This window comes from Numenius arquata, chromosome 8 (genome assembly GCF_964106895.1).
Source record: "Numenius arquata chromosome 8, bNumArq3.hap1.1, whole genome shotgun sequence".
In the NCBI taxonomy this organism is placed as follows: domain Eukaryota; kingdom Metazoa; phylum Chordata; class Aves; order Charadriiformes; family Scolopacidae; genus Numenius; species Numenius arquata.
The window spans coordinates 534,420-552,274 of record NC_133583.1 but is presented as its reverse complement, the minus strand read 5'-3'; the positions used below and the strand labels follow the sequence as shown (position 1 = coordinate 552,274).

Below are 17,855 nucleotides of genomic sequence, written 5' to 3'. Positions count from 1 at the left end.
CTCGGGGGGGCGCCCGGCCGGCGGCGGCCTGAGGGGAACGGGCGGCAGCGGCGGCGCGACCCCGGCCCCCGTGCCCGCCGCCATCTTCCCGCGCAGCCCCAGTGCCGTCGCCGCCATGGCCAGCGTCTCCTACCACATCTCCAGCCTGCTGGAGAAGATGACCTCCACCGACAAGGACTTCAGGTGCGGGGCCCGCCGCCCCCGGCGCGGCGCGGGGCGTGAGGGGGGGAACCGCCCGGGGACGGCCCCGGGGGGGGCTGCAGGGGCGGGGGCTTCCCACTGCGGGGGGGTCCCTTCCCATGGGATCCACTTGGCACTGGGGTGTCCCTTCCCACTCGGGGGGTTCCCTTCCCACTGCAGGGGGGTCTCTTCCCACGGGATCCACTGGGCACTGGGGTGTCCCGGGCACTGGGGTGTCCCTTCCCACTCGGGGGGTTCCCTTCCCACTGCAGGGGGGTCCCTTCCCACGGGATCCACTGGGCACTGGGGTGTCCCTTCCCACTCGGGGGGTTCTCTTCTCACTCGGGGGTCCCCCCGCGTCAGGAGCAGGCACGGTGCCCTCGACCCTGCTGGTGGGTAAAATCTAGCTGCGGGGTGTTTCTGTGTCAGAGGAATTGCCACAGTTCTTCCCAGTGTCCCAAGCCCGCTGTGCCCCTCGGGCTGGGGGGGGGATGGAGAGAAACCAACAGCGTTCCCCGCTTTGCCCAGATCGCTGCCCAACAAGCAAAGTGGAAGGGGCAGTAAAAGTCATAACAGCTGGACTTTAAATTCTTATTTGCTTTGCAAATGAAGGAACATGGTAGCAAAAATGCTGAAATGCTTCTTAGTTTGTTTCTCCCCCCGAAGGCTAGCTGGTCAGCGCGTGCACAGGGCTGAGCCGCCCCGTGCCCCGGTGATGGGCGCTGCGGGGACGCCGGGGCTCGCCTCGCTTCCCAGGCTGCGTCTGTGCGGGGGAAAGTGCGGCTCCTCACAGGGCACAGGTGCTTTTGTTCTCCTTGTGTAAGTCAGCAGGAAAAACAGACGTCTTTGGAGGGTCAGGGCTGGTGGCTTGATGCTTAAGGCGTTCTGTAGAAAAATAGTTGAAACTAACAAGCATGAAAGATTTCACCCATGAGCTTATCGGTCCCCCACCATCAACCTGGAAGGAAATGCTTGTGCCGGATTTGGTATCTGGAGGTCTTATAGCAGAGAGGGGTTAGTAATATCCTAAAGGTAGGCTGGTTTTTGCAAAGGCTGCTGATGTCTTTCTGCTGTTAAAGCAGGTACTTTGTAAGGAAGTCAGTGGTGGAGTAGTTGCACAAACAGTTTGTCCAAAGAATTTACAGTTAATCCTCCGAACAGGAGTGAAAACTCCATGTGCCATGTTATAGAGGTGTTGCAGGGCAGTCAACTCGAGCCCATGGTCTCTCCTCAGCTGCAGGACAGTTACAGGACTGGGTTTCACGTGTGTCCCCTCACAAAGGGACACGTGGGCCATGCCTGAGGTGCTGTGGCCAGGACGGCCGGGGATGGTGGGGCGAAAGCGGGGAGTGCTGGCGCAGGAGGCTCTGCTCGGGCCGTGGCCATACTTGGTCATGCTTGTTCTGCGCAGCCGCGGAGCTGCAAGTACGGCTCAATGCTCTGGCAGAATCAAAAATAGATGATACGTTGTTAATATTTTTGGGCAGGTCCCTCTGTTTTTCTCATTTTTATCACCCACCACAGCAGCCCCTCGTTCCAGGTGTACCGAGTTGCTACTCAGGAACAGGCGAGCAGACTGAAGACACAAGTGCTGCCCCAGTACAGGAGGGTTCTTCATGCTGAATGAATGACATCAGTGCCTAATTTAAATTGGAGCTGTCACTTGGTAGATGGGAGGGAGGAGATTCTCTGTGGTTCCTTTCAGACGTCCATCCCGTGCCGGGGCTAATGTTGGGAAGGAGCTAATATACGATGATGACACTCAGAACCTCAGGCTACTGTACTCCCACCTTTTACATTTCCTGCTCCCGGGGAGAGAGATACTTTCCAGAACTTCTCACTATCCATTTTGTCACTGTCCCAGTTAGAAAATGAATTGACTAACAGTCAGCTGGGAGTGTGGTTTAATTTCTAAGCTGGAATGGTAAATATTTGCTTGGTTTTGCTCGTAGCAATCTAAATATAGCCTAGGGAACTTCTAAGGTATAGTTTGCATGGAGTTGTGGCTTTATTTTTAATTTTGAGCTTGATAGGCCTTCTCCATGTGTGGAATCATGTTTTTGCTGTTAAATAAGCCAGAAAGAACACAGCCAGGTGCACTCTTGGGCCCTTGACTGGTTTTCCTAGGCCTGGCAATTGGTGAAAGAAACCCCCATGGGTTTTTTAGCATAGTTGACCGTCTTGATTTAGTCACTGAGAAAAAATACACAAACTGGGTCCCGCAGTGCTAGTTTTATAGTTATAGCTTGCTCTATTCCTGTTATGTATTTTAAGGAGAGGAAAGAATGTATATTTCTCATTTTCACAGATTCCTTAGCTAAAGCCTTCTCACCAGCTACCTCTATCCGAGTTTTCCTCTGAGAGACAGTAATAGTTCTTTATGCCTCATTTCTCAGTATGGTGTAAAGGAGTGTGAGTTACTCTTTGAAAGGGTGCTCTCATACAAGCACTGATTGTCAAGTTCCATTGCCTAGAGCGGTGGGAAGGCAATGCGTTTGTGTCTGTATCAGCTGATCACTTCTGCTGTGTGTTCTTCCAGGTTTATGGCCACCAACGACCTGATGATGGAACTGCAGAAAGATTCGATAAAACTGGATGAAGACAGTGAGAAAAAAGTTGTGAAAATGCTTTTGAAACTGCTGGAGGACAAAAACGGGGAAGTACAGAACCTTGCTGTCAAGTGGTAAGAGCCCCGCCAGTAATTACTGAGTTCCTTGGCATTAATTAAGCTGTCAGAGGCTGTGGGAGCACGTGAGCCTGGAGCTGTCCCTGCAGCACGGACACCTCATGCAAACCTCCCTTCCTAGTGGCTTGCCCTCTCTGGCCGGGCACAGCAGGTTGTTTCTGTGTTGATATTCAGAGGGTGAGTGTACAAGTATCTTTGTAGAAGCAGGAAGTGAATGTGGAAGTAGTTCAGTGTGTATGTTAGGAGTCTAACATATTAAAAGTAGCGTGCCTAAGATCTTATTTCTTTAGAGAGAAGCCCAGTTTAAAATTTTAGTCACCAAGTTCCTCTCCTTTCTCGGGCTTTGAAATCCAGTGCTGAATTTCCCAGTGGTCCTGTCTTGGATGGAGATGGTGCTAAACATGTACAGCCCTTCAAAAATGGCGTTTGAATTTCAGATCCAAATCCTACTCTTCAAGAGCATTTTCATTAAAGTTACTAATTCACTTGGTTTTTCCCCTGCTTTGACTCCAGGTGCCCCCTGTGCTGTTGCTTTGCCTTTGATTGTGTCAATTTTTTTTTTTTTAATGCAAATGAAAAAGGCAGAAGGTTCCTTTATTACTGAATTATCTGGTGAAGTGATGCTACTGCTGACATATTCTTTCCTGTCTCTTCCCCCAGCATGTCTAAATGGGAGTGCTCATTCTAGAAATGAGATTGAATGGGTCAGTTCACGCACAGGGCTCCAGAAAGGTGGGCCATTTAAAGACAACTTTGGGTTCCTCTATTTTTTCCTACTGTGGACCTTATTCGTGTTCCCTTCTTCTTACCCACATCTTGCTTCTATCCCTGCACTTTCCCTGTGACCTTTGGCCCTTTTTGATTCCCATTGTCCTGACTTTTTCTGGCCCTTTTCCTGTCTCTGCCTGCTTTGGGTTTATTTATTCTGTTTTATAAAGCAAAATGGTTGGGCACTGAGGAGAGTACAAATTTCGTTGCCTATTAGCTATGGTTGCGTTAGCACTAAGTCCGTGTTCATTACAATCTCTCGTTCATCCAGAGTGTCATCGTTAGAAGGCCTCAAATGGAACCGGTAATATTCCCTCCTCATACTTAAGGGGGTCCTTATAAGAGTTAACGTCCAGGTGGTTATTCCCAGCCAGGGGGAAGGGTCTCCAAGAAGGAGAAATGGGGTGTTTGAAGGACACCAGCAGTTGGATCAGGCTGGAGCGGGGGTATGTGCAGCCACACCAGGGCTCAACAGTAAGTGAGGGAACTACTGAGAGATCTTGCAGTTGATTTTATCGTCTAAAATTACCATCTACTTTCTTCAGACCCCAAAAAACCCCACAAATAGGAAATCCATATAAAAACTTGCCCTGTTTATGATTCTGTGACATTTTTATGTTTTTCCGTTTAGAGGAGTTCTGTAGTTTCTCTGTGCTCGGAGTCCCTGCCTGTAAAGCAGGGGTAACCATCCATCCTTTTCTGTGTGTCCAGGTGTAAGATTGAACACTACCTGGGCTTGCATAAAATCTTATTATTTAGTATTTCTTTTCTGATTCTTGTATTTCAGAGTAGCCACTCAGACTCTAAACAGCTATTATTGTCCCGATTGTTGAATTTAGGACTAGTCTCACACAGAAGGGGCTGTGCGTGAGTTTGCTGGGTGTGCTCTGGGAAGCACTGCGCACACAGTGTTCGTTAGCGTGCTGTCAGGGTAATTGGGGTGTGCCAGCAGGGAGACAACTGTCTGTGCATGGGTGTTCCGCACAGTCTGCATCGCTAGAGCTACGCCTGAAAGAAGAGAGAAAACGAGGACAGAAAATGCATTTTTGTATGAGGATTTTATAAAGGGAACAGTCTTCCCTCGGTTGTCATTCTGGGCCTTGGCTGGAGTAGAGGTTTTCACGCACACAGCAGAGGGCAATAAGTAGCTGATTGCTTGTGAAAATCCGTTTGGCATCTCCTCCTGCAACTCAGTTTTTGATGGTTGGGTTGGTTTTATTTTTTTTCCAAAAGCTGGCTGTGGATTTTACCATTATGCCATGTAACATGGTTGCTTTGGTTCAAATTCAAATTGTCTTGTAATTTCTGAGCTGCTCCTTCCAGTAAGATCTTCACTGGCCTCCTGTTTGCAGTAGTTGGTTTGAAATGTCCTCCTACAAATCTGACCTAAAATCCACCACAGTCTGATCTGGAGTTAGCTGAGGCAGCAACGCTGGGGTACGTACACCTGGGGACAGGATGTGCTGCAGGGTATCGGTACTCGATGTTTTGGTAATATTTCGACCTGGGGCTGAGCTGCTGTTGAAGAGTGAGCCTGAGCATCCTTCTGATGGAGAGAAGCATCCCTCTTCCCCATCATTCTGACTGACTTCTCCTCCCGCAGCCTGGGCCCGCTGGTTGGCAAAGTGAAGGAGTACCAGGTGGAAACCATCGTGGATACGCTGTGTACAAACATGCTGTCAGACAAGGAGCAGCTGCGGGACATCTCCAGCATTGGACTGAAAACGGTCATCGCTGAGCTGCCACCAGCTTCTGCAGGTAAAACTTCTGTCCCCGTTTGTCCTACTGTGGCGACAGGGAGTCACAGCCTTTGGGAAACAGAGGAAAATGTGTAGTTCAGGGCCTAAAAGTTACAGATTCCTCATTTACCTGCTAGAGGACAACTAATGAAGTAAGGAGGAGAGATGGTAGAAGCTGAGATACCAAAGTGACTAAAGATGGGCTGAAATGAGAACTTGAGCTGCTCACCTTGAGGATGCTTAAGTCTGAAATGGCATTTGGAGAGGCATTTGTGAAATATTCAGCTCTTGTGAGCCATCCTTTCAGAATTCTGTATTTAACATGCGTTACGTGAACGCTGTTTCAGGGTAGCAACAGATAAGCCATCTCCTTAAGGGCTGGGATTGGCGCTGTGTGTGTAGAAGGCAGCAAAAGCGGTGTGGGTTTGCTGCAAAATGGAGAGGTTGAACATCTGCCCCTGCGCTTTCTCCATCCTGAGCCCCAGGGCGGGTTTGAAATAATAGTCCAAGAAACGGGGTGTGCCTGAGGCAGAGTCCTTTCTCAGTGCTGTACAGCAATTAATGATGCTCCTAACGATGTTCCGCTTCTGTTTTGTCTCTGTTACATCATGGAGGCTGTTCAGAATGGCATGGGAAGCAGTTGTCCCTTTCTTGGAAAGTTTTGTGGAATGTGGAGCTCCTTATGCTTTGCACTGAACTGGGAAAAAACCTACAAGAGGAGTCAGTGTTGGGACAGGCACACTCCAGCATGAAGACTAAACTGGTATCTAGACATTGGTCTGGACTGTAGAGGTTGAGATTCTTGACTGTGGTTGCAATCTCAACACGTTCTTGAACCTGGGTTATGTATTATTTTGAGACAGATTCTTCTAGTTCTGCACTTAAATTTCATCACGGAGCTGAAAACCAGTTTCTGTCAAGACTGCTCTTCCTATCGAGAAAACCTCGATTTGTTGAAAGTGAACATTTTCAAGTTAATAATGGGAAAAAAACATGCCAGAAATTGGCTAGCCAGCTCTACTGCAGCATCGTGTGGGCCTGGGAGCTGCCTGGGAGACAGCCAGGGGGTTTTAGGGTAGAAGACACTCTGTGAGAAGAGAAGCTTCTTCCAAACAGTTAATGCATGGTGCCGCAGGGGGAGATGCTCGCTGTCTGCAGAGAGAGTCAACCATCACAAAGCAAAGCTGGCTGATTGCTGTTCTGGCTAGCTTTCCCAGTGGAGGTTGCTTTTATTAGCGTAGGAGGGATTGAACGGTTCTTAGCAGTACAAAGACTTCTTTTTAACTGACAGTGGGGAAAAATCGCTCTGTTGCAGGCTCCACCATGACAGCAAATGTGTGCAAGAAGATCACGGCCCAGCTGACGGGAGCCATTGGCAAGCAGGAGGATGTCTCTGTGCAGCTGGAGGCGCTTGACATCCTGTCAGATATGCTGAGCAGGTACCAACGGGTTTCCTTCTGGCAGCGGTATACGGCAGGGGGCTGCATGTATGCATTTGCTTTTGATTGCTCTATTTCCCTAATCCTACTATGAGGAATTAAAAATAAAGTATTTGGGCTGGCTGGAGCTGGGGAGTATCTCAGAGGAGCAGATTCCCCAGCGGGGATGAGGCAAGACATGCTGAGCCTTTCTGTGCTGGGGAGTAGCGGTGATACTGGTGATGGATCCCACAGAGGCTTAGTTCAGACACACATAGGGAGGGAGAAGGCAAACAGGGAAGGTTATTTTAGCCCTGTGATCTGATCACACACGCATTTTCTTTTTCTGGTGGCCTCTTTCTCTCATTGCATAAGTCAGAGCGACAGTGTCGTGTGTCAACTGCATGCAGAAAGTGATTGACAAACCCCCAGGTCACTCAGAAGGACACCATCAAGATCAAACTCCTCCCTGAGGGAGACAAATAACCTCTCCCTGTGTTATACAGAATAAGTCAGGATTCAGACCAAAATGCCAAACCCACCCTTTTCCTCTTTCTCCTGGCAATGCGTGTGAAGTCTTCATAGCGGAAGTGCTTTTACATTTTTTGCTGGCAGGAGGGCTTTTTCTCTGAGGCTTTGGCTTTCAACATCTGCCTTGTTCTGTTGATTGCAGACTGGGGGGAACTCTCTACTCTTTCCATTCCTCCATCCTGAACTGCCTCCTGCCCCAGCTGACGAGCCCCAGGCTGGCGGTACGGAAAAGGGCCATCATTGCCTTGGGCCATCTTGTCCTGACCTGCAGCGGAAGCATCTTCTCTGAGCTGACAGAGCATCTGCTGACCGAGCTGAAGAGGAATGAGTCTACTTCTACCACCAGGACATATATTCAGTGTGTGGCTGGCATCAGCAGGCAGGCTGGACACCGCATAGGTAGGACAAGGAGCTTGAAGTGACGCTGGAAAACACACGTGTGTTTTAGAGCAGCTCCTGTTAGTGGCACAAGAAGTGTGCTCGCTCTGTTCCTAACCTCTCAGTGGCTTGTGCTTCCTCCTTCCCTCTGTGGTCCTGACCTGGCACTCTGGTCTCCACTGGGAAGGGCAAGACACTGGAGTAACTCTCTGGCTGCCTTTCTGCAGTGATTTCATCTCAAGGTCTTGCAGCGCTTCCCTGGTCTGAGTTAACACCTCTGTGAATTAGATTGGTGGATTCACCCCATTTTAAATGAGAGGAGAAGCGGAGGGTGGCATATTGTGTTACTGGTCTAAAAGATCTGCAAGAGCTGAGATTAGGTCCTAGAAGATTTCTGATCACAGTTCTTCCTGTGACTGAAATGCCAACGAGGGGCTGAAGACAGGGAGCAGGGTTTGGTCTGATGGAAGTCCCCGCCAGCTGGACCGTGGTGTCCAGAGGAGGAACGCTCTGCCAGGCACACGAAGGGAACGGCAGATGGGCTGAACTGCTGGCTGCTTGCATGAGGGAAGCCTGGAATGATTTTTCACAGCTGCTTACTTTGCCTTTCCCAGGAGAACATCTGGAGAAGATAATTCCTCTGATTGTTCAGTACTGTAACGTGGAAGATGACGAGCTGAGAGAGTACTGCTTTCAGGCCTTTGAGTCTTTTGTGAGGAGGTGAGTGCCCTTGAGGAACAGCTGTGTTCCATCCTGTGCAGCAGTGTTTTCCGGGTCTAAATATCTGTATTTTCAGCGCCCAGGGTCGGGTACCTTCCTAGGTGCATTCCTGTTGGGAAAGACAGTTCATGAATGAAATCTCTTCTTCACGTGCAGAGTCGGGCTTGGGTTATGAGCTGTTTTACCTCAACACATGAGAGTGTGTTTCTATATTGATTTTGCAGGAGTGGGGGTTTTCCTCGTCCTTGGAGCATTCCTCAGCAAGAGGGAAGTGCCTCCCTCCTGCTGCTGGGTGGGGAGTGGGAGGCAGGAAGGGGCTCGGGCAGACGAGCTGCCGAGATGCAACTCCTCTGTTCTTTGGTCAAACCTTTACTGCTTCTCTGGGCAAGGTTGCCCCGCAGAGCTGCTGAGGTTTCTCCCAGGAAGGGAGGATCCAACCAGGTGGTGATGGCAGTGTATTTATTTTCTTTTCCTGACAGAAATCATTGCATCCTACACAGGGGAATGTGGTCTTGGTTCCTGCACAGCAGGAGGGAGCAGCTCCGGGTTAACTCATGTTAACAAAATGTTCATATAGTCTGTGAAGCATTTTGGAATCCTTTTGAAATTAATTCTATAATTTGGATATTTAAAATAGCTTAGTCTTTGATTTATTAACTCTTAGGGTTTTTATTTCTCATGACAGGTGCCCAAAGGAAATGGACCCTCACATCCCTAATGTGATGGGGTTGTGTTTGAAATACATCACCTTTGACCCAAACTACAACTACGACAATGAGGAGGAGGAAGAGATGATGGACACTGAAAATGGGGAGGATGAAGAGCAAGGTGCCTGCTTGTGAGGATGACTGTGCTCAGCAGAACACTGGGTTAACATTTCTCCCCTTTCTGTTTCCTCACTTTTCAGATCTGCCTCAAGACAGTCAGTGCTTTTAAATGGGTCCTTTTTATTTACCAATGGTAATAATAGAGCTGTACGCACCATGTTCCAGCATTGTTTTGAGTTTATTAGTTTTACCTTTTTGTGCCAAAGTCCTCAGATCTCTGCCTGCCTTAGGCAACAGTGAAAACACTGAAACTTGAACTCTGCACTAGCTTAGCGAGAGCCAGACCAAGGCAGCACTGCTTCTCCCGTGCCTGTTGGCGGCAGGAGTTGTTGGAGCACACCCAGCCGGGACCAGCACCTGGGGATCCCCAAGAGCAGCTGCTGCCATCCCAGCTGTTGGATGTTCTCCCTTGTGCTCCTAAAGGTGCCGGTGCTGCACACAATTGTATTTTTGCTATGAGGTAGCTATTTTCTACTATTTTTTAGCAGAAGGAAGCAAAGCTACAATTCTGAACACTTAAAAGTGCCACCATTAAAAATGTCTTGGTCCATCATTGAAAACGTCTCAGTCATCAGTGAAGCAATCTGATATGGGCTTCAAAAGAGACCTTTCACGTGTCTTCTGAATCCTGTTTACTTGGAAGTGGATGTCAAGCCTTGGTCAGCGAGGAGGGGTGCCTTTAGTGCCTGTTCGCTATACACAGCATTTCATAGTGTCTCTGTTTGTAGTTGGGCATAGCGTGGCAGCCAAGAGCAAAAGTTAGAACAAATTCCCTTGAAGAGAGGAATTTTTGTTTACTTTCATACTAATTGGAATAAGATCCTGGCTAGCTTCCTGGAAAATATGTTAAGCGTTCTGCCAGTAACACAGTAAATTGTTACCCTGCTTTGTGGCAGTCAGAAATTGCTAAGGCAAATATTTACACATTTCTGGCTTTAAAATCTTGGAACCTCATTCTCCCTTCGCCACAAAAGCCTCACTGCCTCAGCTGAAGTGCCCAGTAAGGGCAGTAACGTTAAGGTTTATTCTCCATCAGCTCTTACCTGGAACAGGATAATCCGGCACGAGGCAGCCCTGGCTCATACTGGCTGGTAGTGACTCTGTGGGGACAGGCTACTGGGGACAATTTCATGTTCCCAGATGCATGTGTGTTACTGGTGTCTCTCTGGTCAGCTGGAGAGGGAAGCTCTGAAGATCAAGTGATCCTCTGGTTCCGTTTTTCTCCTAACGGTGCACCTTGTTTTCCCTTGTCTTCTTTCCAGAAAGTGATGACGAGTACAGCGACGACGACGACATCAGCTGGAAGGTCCGCAGGTCTGCGGCAAAGTGCCTGGAGGCCGTTGTCAGCAGCAGGCACGATCTCCTGCAGGACTTCTACAGAACTCTTTCCCCAGTCTTGATAAGCAGGTTCAAAGAGAGGGAGGAGAACGTCAAAGCCGACATCTTCAGTGCTTATATCTCCTTGCTGAAGCAGACACTGCCCACCCAGAGCTGGCTGCACACCTCGGATGCCCCCGGCAAAGATGACATTCCCCTGACTATGCTTCGGAACCAGGTGCGTGAGAAGGTGATGGGTTGGATGGAATCAGAAAGCTGTGAAGTACGTGCCGTGCCACTGGTGAATGCGCCCAGTAGCTAAGGCTGAGGGCATGGCTAGCTGAAGGGGCCCTTGGGCACGCAGCCAGAGGGCACTACATCCCGATGGCTGACCGTTTGCTGTTTCTCCACCACCGTTCCCAGGGAGTGCCCATCACATGCCCTCTGATTTGTTCTTTGATTTCACTGAGGCACTGGCAGGGTGTCCAAGTTTAAAGATAGTGATGGCACTGGATCATTAAACAGTGGAGCAGGAGGGAATCGTGAAACTCTGGGTGTTTAGTCGTGTGTCCTGGTCTGATCCTTTTGTTGTGTTTCTTTAAGGCTGTGTGTTAGGGGGTGTCACCAGCTTCAGGAGGGGCTGCTTAGGAGTCTGTAGAATAGAGAAAAGAAGAATCGCGTCCCCTCCCACTCTTCTGTTCCTGTATCTTTTCTTCACGTGCACTGTCTCGTAATCTATCCCAGGCTTGATCTCCGGTGAATGGGGGGGCTGTTCCTCACTGTCCTCCCAGGACTTCTCTTGCTGTCCCGTCGGTGCTTCTGGCTTTGGGAGCATGAAGCCCTGGAAACAGGGCTGACTGAGGTGTTCCTGGTTTTGTGTTCCGAACTGCAGGTCCCCAACATCGTCAAGGCCTTGCACAAGCAGCTGAAGGAAAAGAGCATCAAATCAAGGCAGGGCTGTTTCAGCCTCCTGACGGAACTGGCCAACGTTCTTCCCGGTTGCCTGGCGGATCACATCCCCGTGCTGGTCCCTGGTAAATGTCTCCGCGGGCTGGGAGATTGTACTGTATTTGTATTGACAGATTATTTAATTTGCACCACCACTTTTGTCTCTGAGCTTTCCTGCCCGTAGGTTGATGAAGCATCCCCCACTGCTGAGAGGCTCATAATCCTACAGTCCTGCCTCTGCTTTTGGTGTGACTGTAGAGGAAATATGTAAAACAGCCTCCTGCAGTTGTCTCTGGGCCTCCTCCATGCACCGGCCTCTTATGCATTAATAGAATGGTAAAAGCCATTGAAACCAGGAGTCAGGCGTGACTCCGGGGGCAAGCAGTAGTGCTGGAAGTGTTTCTCGTGAAGGCTTCTGGGAAACATAAATCTGTGCCACAGAAGCTGGACTTGGCAGTACCTCCCTTCTGCAAAGGCAGAGCATCTGTAACATCCACAGTTACATTCCAGACAGCACTAACAGAAGCTGTAAAACTGGATAAACATCAGAGCCCCTGCTTGCCTTTTTTTGTTTTTTGTTTTTTGTTTTTTTAAGGCTTCCCTCAGAAGTATGAAGGGAAAGCTCGGGAAGGGGCATCCCTGCTGCCTGGGCTGCCTGTTCTTGAGACCCGGCTTTCCCCGTCTTCATTTCATGCCATTTTGTCATGGTTATTTGCACGTGACTAACCTTCCCTTCTTGTCTCAGCCCAGGGTGACTTTTCACATTAACTTTTTAAAAAGTTTTGGTAGCCAGCCGCCCAGCACTGCCACAGAGACCAGTTGTGTCTGAGCTGCCACTTCCTGGAGAGCAGAGAGACGCAAGGAGAGCAGCTCTCTCCAGTGGCATGGACCTTTTGGGTGGGGGGAGTCAAAAAAGAAAATGGATTCCAGTTGTGCCCATTTTTTGTAGGGGGCAGTGAGTGGGATAAAAACCGGTGATGAAATAAGACAGCAGTCGTTCTTGTCTCTCCGGCATAGGTATTGTATTCTCCTTGGCCGATAAAACCAGCTCCTCCAACATGAGGATTGACACGCTGTCCTTCCTTCACGTTCTTCTGTGCAACCACCAGCCAGAGGTATTTCATCCTCATATCAAAAGCCTGTTACCTCCTGTGGTGACCTGTATTGGAGACCCCTTTTATAAGATCACTTCAGAAGCTCTGCTGGTTACTCAGCAATTTGTGAAGGTCATCAGGCCTTTGGACAAATCTTGTGCTTTTGATGCCAAGCCCTACGTGAAGGACCTTTTCCCTGGTACTCTGAAGCGACTGAAGGCCGCTGACATCGACCAGGAGGTGAAAGAGCGTGCCATCTCCTGCATGGGACAAATTATTTACAGCCTGGGAGACCATCTAAGCACTGATCTCCAGCCAACCTTGAAGATCTTTCTGGAGAGGCTCAAAAATGAAATCACCAGATTGACGACAGTCAAAGCATTAACCTTAATTGCTAGTTCTCCACTTAAAATAGATTTGAGACCCATTCTAGGGGAAGGCTTCCCCATTCTTGCTTCTTTCTTGAGAAAGAACCAACGTGCCTTGAAGCTGAGCACCCTGACTGCTCTGGACATCCTGGTGAAGAACTACAGCGACAGCCTCAAGCCTACCATGATAGAGTCTGTCCTAATGGAGCTCCCTGCTTTAATTACCGAGAACGATATGCATGTGTCCCAGGTGGCCATCGTGTTTCTTACCACCCTAGCTCAGGTTTATCCATCCTGCGTCTCTAAGCTCAGTGGGTCTGTTCTTGCTGAAATCTTCCAGCTTGTCCACTCACCTTTGCTCCAGGGAGGGGCGCTGAGCGCCATCATGGACTTCTTCCAGGCTCTGCTTCTGACGAAGACGGCCACCATGGGCTACTCGGAGCTGATGAGGCAGCTCACGGCGCCCATTTACTCCTCGGGTTCAGCCGGGGAATCAGTGACGCTGCACAAACAGGCATATTACTCTGTCGCAAAGTGCGTGGCCGCCCTTTCCTCTGCCTGCCCGAAGGAAGCCGCTGCCGTAGTCAGCCAGTTTATCCAGGATGTAAAGAGCCCCAAGTCCAGCCCCGCTGTTAAAGTGCTGGCGTTCCTGTCCCTGGCAGAGATGGGGCGCACCACGAACCTCAGCGCGCAGAGAGAGCTCAAAACCGTCATCCTGGAGGCGTTCACCTCCCCCAGCGAAGAGGTGAAATCCGCTGCTTCCTACGCCTTGGGGAATATCAGCGTCGGCAATCTTCAGGAGTATCTTCCCTTCATGCTGAAGGAGATCGGGAGCCAGCCCAAGAGGCAGTACCTCCTGCTGCACTCTCTGAAAGAAGTCATCAGCTCCTCCCCGGCCGACGGCCTCAAGCCCTACGTGGAGGACATCTGGGCTCTGCTTTTCAAGCACTGCGAGTGCCCGGAGGAGGGGACGCGCAACGTGGTGGCCGAATGCCTGGGGAAGCTGACTCTGGTGAATCCTTCAGAGCTGCTGCCCCGGCTGAAGAAACAGCTCTCGTCAGGTAATGGGAAGGGCGATGGTGGGAGTGGGGAAGCGCCTGCTTTTGCTGGAAAGTCCTCTTTAAACTCTGGTGGGTACAACGGGGATCAGAGCCCGTCTGCAGGGGCAGGGAGGAAACAAGGGATCCCTGCAGGGAGACCGGAGGAGCAGAGGTGAGCACGGAGGGCAGCAGGGTGTTCGGAACAGGGACTGCACGTGGGGATTGTCCGGGAGCAGGATTTAAACAAGGAGGTTGTTAAGATAAATCCTCTGTTCTCTGATCTCTTCAGTGCGTGTATAACGTGACCAAGAACAGAACACGTACCACAAAGGTACAGCAATGATTTTGTCTCTTCATCTCTCACTGGTTTTTCTTTCCAACCTCGTGACAGACTCTCCCCACGCCCGGAGCACGGTGGTGACTGCAGTCAAATTCACCATCGCAGACCAGCCTCAGCCCGTGGATGCTCTCCTGAGGGGCTGCGTAGGTAGGCTGGTGCCAACAGCAAGCGGGAGTGGGGAACATGAGATGTCAGGCATCGTTAGCAGTTCGGGGGAGCCTCGTCTCATACAGCTGGGTTTTGTCCAAGTTTCTCTGCTTTTGGGATTAAAGAGCATCACTGTCACGTGAGCCCTCGTTAAATGCTCTGATGCCCTGCTCTTGGGCCTGTTCCGTTGGTGACAGAGTTTTTTAGGGAGCATAAGTTCCTTCTGCATTTAAAGTTATGATTCAGGCATCTCAGGACAAGGATCTTGGAAAACACAACCTACATTAAAAGGGTCTTATGTCTAGGCAGCCTATGGCTCAGACAGGTTGTATAAAACAGGCCTTCTGTTTCAGAGAAGTCTGAGCAAGAAAAAAACAAAACCCAACGTCTTTGAATACCAAAGCTTCTGGTCTGACTTTAGGATGACCTAGAATCATGGGGGTTGTTTTCATGCCCAAAGGCAGGAAAGTCATGATTCTTCCATTTACTTTCCATTTTTCCCTCCCTTCCAAATGAAGGGAGGGAAAGCATCTCAAACGTCTCTGTTAGTCTGTGCCCCAGAGTTATGTTACTGTAGGTGCTTTCAGGACCAGGCTCCTTGAAATACGCCATGATACACTTTTAAAGCACCGCAACAGGACTGACGGGTGTGCTCTTATCCCACAGGAGACTTCTTAAAAACTCTTCAGGATCCAGACCTGAATGTTCGCCGTGTGGCTTTAGCCATGTTTAATTCTGCTGCTCACAACAAACCTTCTCTAATCCGAGATTTGCTGGATGCCGTTCTCCCCAGCTTGTACAACGAAACGAAGGTCAGGAGGGAGCTCATCCGGGAGGTACGTCCTTACTCGGCTGGGGCGCAGCGACAGCACCTGAGCGTGTGGAGCCGAGGTGGAGCTGTCACCCTGTCTGCCCTTAGGTGACAGCTGTGTTTGTTCTCATTCAAGGTAGAAATGGGGCCATTCAAGCACACAGTGGACGATGGCCTCGACGTGAGGAAAGCTGCTTTTGAGTGCATGTATACGCTGCTGGAGAGCTGCCTGGACCGGCTGGACATCTACGAGTACCTGAACCACGTGGAGGATGGACTGAAGGATCACTACGACATTCGGGTAACGCCGCGCTGTCGCTGCTGGGGGTGGTGACATCACTGCTCTTATGAGTTCTCTGGGGGCCTGGCCTTGAACAGAGACGGTGTGTCACCAAGCACAGGGTGTCCCTGCCTTGGTGTTTCCTGTTCCCTGCAGCCTTTCCGTGGTCTAGCTCTGGTTTGACTGTGGTGGCCTTGAAAATGCAGCCGTGGTGTAGCTGGTTTTAGAGGAAATTTATCAAAGCCTAAAATAAGTTGTTTCTGCCTTTAAACTTAATGGTTGCCACTTGCTCATTGGGGCCAGTGACGCTGTATTAAAGCAATTGTCATTGTTGGTGGCCTCATGGCTTAATAGGAAGCACTACATCATTTGGATACTATTATTTGATTTTGAGGATCCGTGCTCTGAGCCTGGGGGTCGGGGGCGCAGTGATGCGATGCCCGTTTTCTGGTTTCCCTGTGTAGATGCTGACGTTCCTCATGCTGGCACGGCTCTCCACGCTCTGCCCCGGCGCCGTCCTGCAGCGCCTCGAGCCGCTGATTGAGCCGCTCCGGGCGACCTGCTCCACCAAGGTGAGACCCGGCGGAGTGTGACACACTTTGGGGGTCCCACCACAAAGCCACCCCTGCCGTTATCCTTCTCCCTTCTGCCTCCAAGGAGCACCCTCCCCACGCTCCTCCGGCAGGAGAGCAATCTGCCCCTCTCTGTCTCTGCCGGTGTCTTACTCTGCCTCTGATGTCTTTCCTAAATGCCAACTAAGAATGGTGGTTTGGATTTGCAGGTGAAAGCGGGCTCCGTGAAGCAGGAGTTTGAGAAGCAGGATGAGCTGAAGCGATCGGCCATGAGAGCGGTCGCCGCTCTCCTCACCATCCCCGAAGTAGAGAAGAGTCCAGCCATGGCAGAGTTCTCATCTCAGATCAGATCCAATCCTGAGATGGCCTCGCTTTTCGAGAGCATCCAGAAGGATTCCGCTTCCCTGCCCGCCTCGGAGTCCATGGACATGAGCTAAGGGAGACCTGCCCCTCTCCTGCCCCTCGCCATGCTCTCGCCCAGGCCCCGCGGAGGGGCCGAGGGAGGACTCGCTGAGCCAGACTCTGCTGTGACTCCACCTGCAAGTCACCGGGCTGGTTGCGCTGCGCTGGCGTCGGACACCTACCCTAGTCCCAGGCCTGAGGGGATGTGAGGAGGGAAATGTCCCTGTGCAGGGGAAGGGTTGGAAAACAAGTATTCTCACTTTTCAGCCAGTTTTTAAGGGCTGCACAAAGCAATTGGAACTGAGTGGGGTTCCATGGAAAATGGAAACTGCTTCCTGAAATATTTCCTTACTGCAGTACGAAGAGTTTAAAACTTTTTTTTGTTTTTTAAACATCTGCACATGCACTTTCTACCCCAAATTGCCTGAGGAATGTATTTATATTGTTTCACTAAATAACGTGGCTGAAAACTAGCAGTCAGGCCTTCGGTTAGTGCTGAGCCTCGCACCCACAGGCCCCGTGTCAGAGCCAGGCACCAGCCGAGCCGCGGGGGCTGCGGGGGCCCCTTCGTCCCGGGTTTCCCACCCAGGGCCGGGCTCGCACCCAGCGTTTGTTCCAGGCTCTCTCCCCGACTCCCATTTTTATGGTTTTGCTGCAAAATACCTCAAGCAGTGTCTTCCAGAGGAGCCGATTACTCGATGGCGTTACGGTAACAGACCTTACACTCGGCTTTTCTCTGCGTTGACACCAGCTCCTCTTCCCCCCCACCCCGGCACAGCCGGGGCTCTGCTCAGCCAAAGCCCCCCCCCCCCGCCCAGGGCTCAGGCCCCAAACAGCAGGTTTGGGGGAACCCGCGATTCAGAATTTCAACGTCACAGAAGTGAGAGAGGGGAACGTCACCAGCCAGAGGTGGGAGCACACCCAGCCCCCACAGACCCTGCCTGGACAGCGGCTGCTGTGTTCAAATCCGGCTTTGCACGGGGGATAAGCCTTAAGCAACAGAGAGGGTGCAGCAGCGAGAGGATGGGGCCGCCGCGCCACACTTCTGGCAGCCATGGAGCTGTCATAAGCTTTCATTTTTCCTTTTCCGACAGAGTGGTTAACGTGAAAATATTTATAGTGCTGTGTGAAAGAGCATCCCTGCTGTTTGAGTGGTATGAAAAATAAAAAGTGCACTGGTGAAGCTGTGTGCGCTCCCGAATTCGTTCCCTATCGCAGCGACATCGCCAATCGCTACTGGGTGCCCCCCTGGAGAGCTGGGCTCAGCCTGCGGCTGCACTGGAGCCCCC

The 17,855-nt window shown here is 50.7% G+C and overlaps 1 protein-coding gene across 1 annotated transcript; it reads left to right on the top strand.

Annotated features, from left to right (window-relative positions):
- The first annotated feature begins 36 nt into the window (after positions 1-36).
- On the top strand, positions 37-17,753 carry LOC141467093 (cullin-associated NEDD8-dissociated protein 1-like). The gene is made up of 15 exons (XM_074151411.1): positions 37-183; positions 2,720-2,863; positions 5,238-5,392; positions 6,689-6,812; positions 7,465-7,721; positions 8,315-8,420; positions 9,106-9,248; positions 10,510-10,802; positions 11,457-11,598; positions 12,530-14,035; positions 14,406-14,501; positions 15,168-15,337; positions 15,449-15,613; positions 16,057-16,164; positions 16,374-17,753. The coding sequence occupies exons 1-15, from the start codon at positions 116-118 to the stop codon at positions 16,599-16,601; spliced, it is 3,705 nt and encodes a 1,234-aa protein (XP_074007512.1). The 5' UTR covers positions 37-115; the 3' UTR covers positions 16,602-17,753.
- Positions 17,754-17,855: the final 102 nt, after the last annotated feature.

Coding starts and splice junctions, on each gene's coding strand:
- LOC141467093 (XM_074151411.1), top strand. CDS start 116: ATGGCCAGCGTCTCCTACCACATCTCCAGCCTGCTGGAGAAGATGACC. Junction 2,864..5,237: donor CAGAACCTTGCTGTCAAGTG/GTAAGAGCCCCG, acceptor CTCCTCCCGCAG/CCTGGGCCCGCTGGTTGGCA. Junction 9,249..10,509: donor TGGGGAGGATGAAGAGCAAG/GTGCCTGCTTGT, acceptor TCTTCTTTCCAG/AAAGTGATGACGAGTACAGC.